Here is a 6,949-nt window from a genome sequence, read left to right as displayed (position 1 = left end):
GTGTGTGTGTGTGTGTGTGTGTGTGTGTGTGTGTGTGTGTGTGTGTGCGCACCTGGCCCTGGGTTCCACCTGACTTCTCTTGTCATCCTGGGATACTGGCTGTCAAATCCTCTGTCACTGTGTAACCCCAACCCTTTCCTTGCCAGCTCTCCCAGCTCTGAGACCTGTGATGGTGATTATTATTTTTTACCCGTCTTCTGCATATCTGGAGTCCCAAATGGTTTTCAGCAGTTTCCTCCCTTTACCTTGTAGGCTCTTGAGCAAGAAGCCAAGACAGAGGAGAGAGCAACCATGCCTTCTGGAGCTGCAGAAGCTGAAGAAGGTATGCACGCCCCTCCCCCATATAAGGAGCCCAGAAAACGCAGGGGTTGAGAACCAGTCTGTTGAAGTTCACAGTAAAGCACTGAAGGAAAGAAGGGGTATGGAGACAAGAGCTGGGTTTGTGGGCTGCAGCACCACCCTGGGCCCATGCACAGTGTGGCATTTTGTTTGCTGCTTACTCAGCTGGCATTAACTTGATGCCGTTTGCTAGCCCTGGGCCAGGTCTCAATGCCCCTGGTTTCCTCCTTCCAAAGTTAGCTTTGTTTATGCGTTCCTTCCTCATCTAACCATTTGCTGCTCTGCTTATTCAAGCTTTGTGTTACTCCTCGTCTGGGCGGGGCTGGTGGATCGGAAAGGAGATGCTTCCAAAAGCATGAAAGTGTGTTTGTTGGCACACGGAGCAGACAGTACTGCTAGCATTTGGAGATGAGGGACCAGGGGTGTTGGTCAGGCTGAGAAATTTTGGAATGGTCCTGAAAAACCTGGGAGTTGGTTCCATAGAGCTGACACCAGGGTTGAATGCAGTTCTGCTAATGGTGGGGGTTCCTAACGTGAGGGTTTTTTAAAATAATACATTATTATTATTCTACCCCACATTAAGGCACAAGGAATCACCCAGCCACCTTATTTCAGAGCACTCAGCTTGTCAGCAAGCATTGTATTCAATGGCGGAGGGATTTTTTGTTTGTTTGTTTGTTTTTTTGGTGGTTATAGAAGCTTTACTGTAGTTTGCCCATTTTCCCTATACAAATAATTCTGATAGTAAATTAAACATTAAGCATGTTATTGTTGTAAGAAGCCTTTTCACCTGACTTTTTGCATATTATTGTGCTTCTTGTGTGGAATAGAATCTTAATTTCCCTCCAAATCCAGTCACTACACAGAGCTAATCATCAGGAACACCGGAAAACATTGAGATTTTTAGGTTTGTAGCATAAGCGTTTATTGGAGGGTGGTGGAGTGGGGGGGGGGACCAGTCCACTTGGCCATGGCCTCTGGCACACTGCTTAGCTCCTACCACTTCCTCTTGGCATGGGTGTGTGTGCCCACCCTCCTCTTGCTGAACCTGAGCATGCTTGTCCTTGAATACCCTGACCAGCTGCAGCCCCATGGTGCAAGGCTCGTAGGACCTGAGGCCCTACACTTCCAGATCAAGTCCCACACCAACCTGGTGTGCTTTTGGAGGCATAGGTGTGCCTCAGCTTGCTGACATCCATTGCCAGAACGTGACCCTTATTGAGGTCCATGGCCATGAAGTCATGCAGGGCCCTGGCTGCTGCTTTCCGATGGCGGCCATGACAGCACAGGAGAGCCTTGTTAATGTTGAAATGCAAATGGTATTATTATCAGTTCCCTTCTGTTGCTAATTTTAGCGAGGGTAGTATATTGACTTCTTTATTCTGAAATTATGTGTACAGAGAAGGTTACTCATGCATCTGTGGAGGAAATTTAATTATCGATTTAATTTTGGGTTGGTGTTGGGACTTCATGAAGTATCAGAGAATGTGAAGGAATGCCAGTCTGATGAGGCTGGGAATCAGCATTCCAAATGTTGCAGTCAGGGGAAGATGTGGCCAGATCCTGGTTTCTCTGAGTGTTAACAGCTGGTTAGTACTTTGATTCCGCCTTTAAATAACAGCACAGGATAGCCGCATTCCAAGTATTTGACAAATAGTGTGACCTCAGGTTCTTTGCCTCTGTGTTAACTGAAGAGAAGCCTTGGAGAAAGGATTTATGAAGAGTTGCTATGGGCTGTGTGTCATTCACACACAGTGCTGCTGCTGGGGTAAGCTGAGCAACTGAGCCTCCTGCCATTGTTGCTTCCAGAGCTGAGCAGGGCTGGGGCTAGGAATAGCCTTGGATGTTTCCGTGAGTGCTGAGGCTGGCTGCTCTTCCCGCCCAGGGAGGTGGTCTAGGTAACCACCTAGACCTTTCTCTTTGAAGATCATATGAGAAACTTCTTGCAGGTCTTGTGTCAGGAAGGCTGGCTTACTTTAAGCACTTGGCCTGTTTTTACTGCTGTAACCATAGCTGATCAGGTTACTTGGCTGAGAGACACTCTTAGAGGAAAGTTTCCCACTGGCCAGTTCTGAGTGCTCACTGTGTCTTTATAGCACCTCTATTTCTTATGCTCCACCCCTTTTAAAAGTCAACTTCTGAGTTTTTATAGAGAGCATCTCCTGTATCTTTCTTCCCTTGTTATCCACCTCTGTACTAATTCAGAACAAAAATGAAGTCTAAATAAGCATTAGGTTTTGGAGTTCTTGGGGCCAAGACTGGGAGACTGGGAGACTGGGGGCCTGGCATGGGTTTTTAACACCTCAAAACCCACTTCCTAACCCCAGTGACACACCTCTTCCAAGACCACACCTCATCGTCCTTCTAATCTTTTCAAAGAGTTCCACCCCCTGGTGACTAAGCATTCACATACGAGAGTCTGTAGGGACCATTCTCCTTCAGACTGCCGCAGCCCCAAAGTCATTCATAAAGAAGTAAGCTTCATTTCCCCTCTGGCCTTACTCTTACTTAGTCTCTTACCCTTAGGATTTTCTTTTCTTTTCATAATCTCCTGAGAGACGGTTTCCTGTAGACCAGGCTGACCTTGACCTTCTTATGTATCAAAGGATGACTTTGAACTTCTTATCCTCCATCCTCGACCTCCCAAGCACTGAGATAACCCTGTACTCCACCCTGCCTGCTTTTTACCCTAGGACTTTCTGCAGAGCAGTGCGCTGAACTAGCTTAGAACAAGCTTTGAAAAGTACGACTCTTCTCACCAGAAGTACATAGAAAATGCCCTGTGGGACACCCAATGCATTTCATGTGTCACAGAGTCTAGAAGGTCAAGAATCAGGAACTTGTGTAGCCTTGTTCAACGCAGCTGATCAATGAAAGATCCTGAGGAAGTGGTCTGAGGAGGCCGCTCTGGGGAGGGGTGCCATTCCACTCCCTCCTGATCCTTCCTCACAGGCCTCATTTCCACCTAGGTTCTCGGCATCTGTCAGCACAGAGACCTTCTCTGCGCATAGTCTAGGGAGGCGTATTTGAAACCACTCACAGTCACATTGTGCGTGTGAGGCCATGTGTACCCCCTAACACCCTGCCAAGTTTCTCTTTATATTTTTGTGCTTTTGAAACCCAGACCTTCCTGTATATGAGGCTGCCTGGCCTCTGTGCCTCTTGAGTTCTGGGATTAAAGTTACGAGCCCCCACACTTGGTTCCCGTAGCTCTTGGTGCCGTTAGAGGCACTGCATGCTTAGTGCTTTCCGGTCAGAGCGTAAGCTGAGAACCATTGCGATCCCAGGTACCACCGTTCAAACTAGGTTGTTGTTGTTGTTACCCTCCTCCTTTTTTGTTCTTTTGAGACAGGGTTTTCTCTGTGTAGCCTTGGCTATCTTGGACTCACTTTGTAGACCAGGCTGGCCTCCCAACTCACAGAGATCCGCCTGCCTCTGCCTCCCAGAGAGCTGGGATTACAGGTGTGGGCCACCGCACCCATCTTTCTTCTTCTTTAGTATTTATTTTTATTACCATGTAGTAATTACACATATAGTAATTTGACTGTGGTACATGTAAGCAACATAGTTTGATCATACTCATCCATTAAAAAAACATTTTTTGTAGATGGGGTAAATGCTGCCTCAACCTCTGTGTCACTGGTCTGTGACTTTATTACAGCAGCCTCTCCCTTTAGTGCCACCTTCCATATTTTCATTAAGAAGGAAACAGGAAATGGGGACTGGAACATGAGTTCCAGCAGAGCAAAACCATTTCCTTTGGGGATGAGCAGGCCCAGCTGTTCGCCCGTGTGGACCTGATGAGAGAGGCCAAGAACCCAGCATAAGACACAGCCTGGGCAGGCAGCATGAGTCCTGTGGGTTCTCCCTTGCATGGTCTGTACCTGTGTTGTTTGTGTCTACTTTGGGCACCATTATATAGGCCTGTAGGTTTGGCAGCAACCAAAAGCAAGCAACGAGACCCCTCCTCTCAACTTTATTCTCAGTAATTCCTTTTTTAGCATTTCTGAGGACTTGCTGTATGCTGTTTCCTGTTTTAGGCATTGAGCAGGTGGGTGTGAACCGAACGAAGTTGTGTGTACTCATGGAGTACACGCTCTAGCGTCATGGGGAGGCCATTTCTGAGAGTAAAGAATCGACTTTTCTTCGTGATTGGGCTTACAAATCTCAGCAGAGATTTGTCTTAAGTAGCTCGTCTTGTCAGGGCGGTCAGAAGCCGGTTAGTTATCCACCATTTTACCCGCCACAGTGCTGTACCGCAGCACACCCCGGCAGGTGAATCTGTTTATTGCTCATTCACACTGCGGTCTAGAGTCTTCTCTGATGTTAGTGTGATGGGAAAAGTGTAACATCAGGATCATTGTCTGGAAATGGCAATCTCAAGCCTTTGTCACAGAGAAATTTGTGGCCTGCGTGCTCAGACTGGCCTTGATGACACATGCCACCAGGCAGCGAGCAGGCAGCCCAGAACTCAGCTCTGCTGAACTGGCTCTTCAGCGTTAGAGAAGCTACTCAGCCCTGTCTGCCTTTATGGAAACGGAGGAGAGTAAAGGTGGGGTGTCATTTACTACTTAAGGTGAGGTACCTGGCTCAGTGGAGTGACAGCCTGGCGCCTCATGCCTGGTTCTAAGCGTAGGTTAAGGAACTGCAGCCTATCCTGAGGTGTAGGTGGTGGTAAAAGTGTGCGTTGTGGTATGCCGGGGCATACCATGTATGCCACACTGCCTGGGCGTGAACAGAGTCTCTGCTTGAATGTTGTTCTTGTAGCTTGTGGAGGAATGCTTGGCTGGTTCTCCATATTTCAGTGTTCTCTGAGAGACAGTGTTGGGAGAGCAAGAAGCTTGCTATCCATGCACAGTTTCCTTTCTGAGATGTTTTGTTTTTGAATACTGAACTTGGGCTTTTTAGGATAGTTCCATGTGGTACAAGTGTTTCATCAGGATGTAAGTCCTTTAAGCCAGGGCAGCTGGGAGCTAAGGAGTTGGGGACTGAGGCTATCTGTCATCAAGAAAGCTGTTTTCTAAGATGATTACTCAGTTGGTGATACAACCACTTCCTCCTCTAGTTTGGAGTATCTAAGGCCTGATGAGTAGCGTTCACCTAGCAGCAGGGAAGCTGGATGGTGGGCAGTGGCAATCCACACCTTTAATCCCAAAACTTGGCAGGCAAAGGTAGGCAGATCTTTGTGACAGTTTGAGATCAGTCTGGTGTATATATATATAGAGTGAGTTCCAGACAGTCAGGACTACACAGAAACCTTGTCTGGAAAATTTTTTAAAAAGAAGAAGAAGAGGAGGAGGAAGAAGAAGAGGAGAAAGAAGAGGAGGAGGAGGAAGTGGAAGGAGACAATGATGATGACAGGGATTTGGGCTTTTTCAACAAATTTAAAATGTAAGGCTTAGACATACAATGTATGTTCTCAGCCGGTGGTGGGAGTTGGAAGAGTTGATATCACAAGAGAGAGCAGAAAAATGAATACTAGAGGCCGAGAAGGTGGGAGATTGGGGAGAGGAAGGAGGTATTTTGGGGAATTTGGATGACAAGTGCCAACAAATTGTCATATAAAAGGAACATACTATTCCATAGCACAGCAGGGTGACTGTAGTTTATAACACCTTAGGTATTTTAAGAACTAGAAAAGAGGAATTTATAGGCTCTGAAATCAAAGACATGGTGGAAATGCAAATTTCTCTGATGCATTGTATACCTGTTAATATATATAAGCCTGTGTCAATTAAAATACTTTGTTAGTTCTTTGGGAGTTTCGTACAACTTGCCTTGATTATATTCACCCCACCAACTCTTCTCAGATATAAACCCCCTTTCCCACCCTTCTGATTTTGTGTCTTTTATTTATTTATTTTTTTATTTTTTTAATCCTTGAAGGCTAATTTGTGCTGCTCAGTTAGTTTTGGATTTGTGGTCTTCCACTGAAATGTGGTCAACTTACCAGGGGCTATATTCTTAAGGCAAACGATTTCTCCCTCTTCCAGCACCTAACAATTGCCAGTAGCTTCAGAGCTAGGGTCCAGTTGTGTGTGCACTAAGCCTCTCCATGCTGGGATTGTATCTGGTGAGGGCTTGCCTGAGACTTGTGCCTGCTCCCCCTACCATTGTGAGTTCCCATGTACCACTGTCTTGCTGTGTCCAGAAGACAATGTTTCCTTGTGGTCATTCACTACCTCTGGCTTTTACACTCTTTCTGACTCCTCTTCCACAAGGATCCCGGGGGCTTGGGAGGGGGTGGGTGTGGCATATTTATCTGTTTTAGGGCTGAGCATTCTGCAGTCTCTTTCTCTGCCTCTTGGCCAGTTGTGGGTCATTATGTTAATCACCAACTAGTGCAAACAGAAGCTTCTCATGAGAGTGGAGATCTGTGGGTATAGTCGCAGAGGCTGGCACAGATGTGGGCAAAGGGGTACCCTTTTTCACTGTGGTGGTGGTACAGACTGGCACAGCCAACATGGAAATAAGTGTGGCGGTTTATCAATATAATATATTTTTTAAAATTACCAAAAGACTGCAGAAAACATTCCTCTAAGGCGGAATGTGGTTTGCAGTTACTTTTACTCTGGGGTAGCTCATCTTTTCTCAAGTTTTCTTTAGAGAC

At 46.4% G+C, this 6,949-nt stretch overlaps 1 protein-coding gene across 3 annotated transcripts in view; it reads left to right on the top strand.

Annotated features, from left to right (window-relative positions):
* Arhgef28 (Rho guanine nucleotide exchange factor 28) overlaps nucleotides 1-6,949 on the top strand; it is a 292,013-nt gene that overhangs the window by 142,707 nt on the left and 142,357 nt on the right. For all 3 annotated transcript variants that reach the window (XM_055598372.1, XM_055598373.1, XM_055598371.1), the window contains one exon: nucleotides 253-322. In XM_055598372.1, the coding sequence (XP_055454347.1) occupies nucleotides 253-322 (70 nt within the window). The remainder of the gene's footprint in view (nucleotides 1-252; nucleotides 323-6,949) is intronic.

The sequence above is a fragment of the Psammomys obesus genome, unplaced genomic scaffold (genome assembly GCF_907164565.1).
Source record: "Psammomys obesus unplaced genomic scaffold, mPsaObe1.curated_primary_1811, whole genome shotgun sequence".
NCBI classification, from domain to species: Eukaryota; Metazoa; Chordata; class Mammalia; order Rodentia; family Muridae; genus Psammomys; species Psammomys obesus.
The sequence above is the reverse complement of the archived record's forward strand: the minus strand, read 5'-3'. Positions and strand labels throughout refer to the sequence as shown.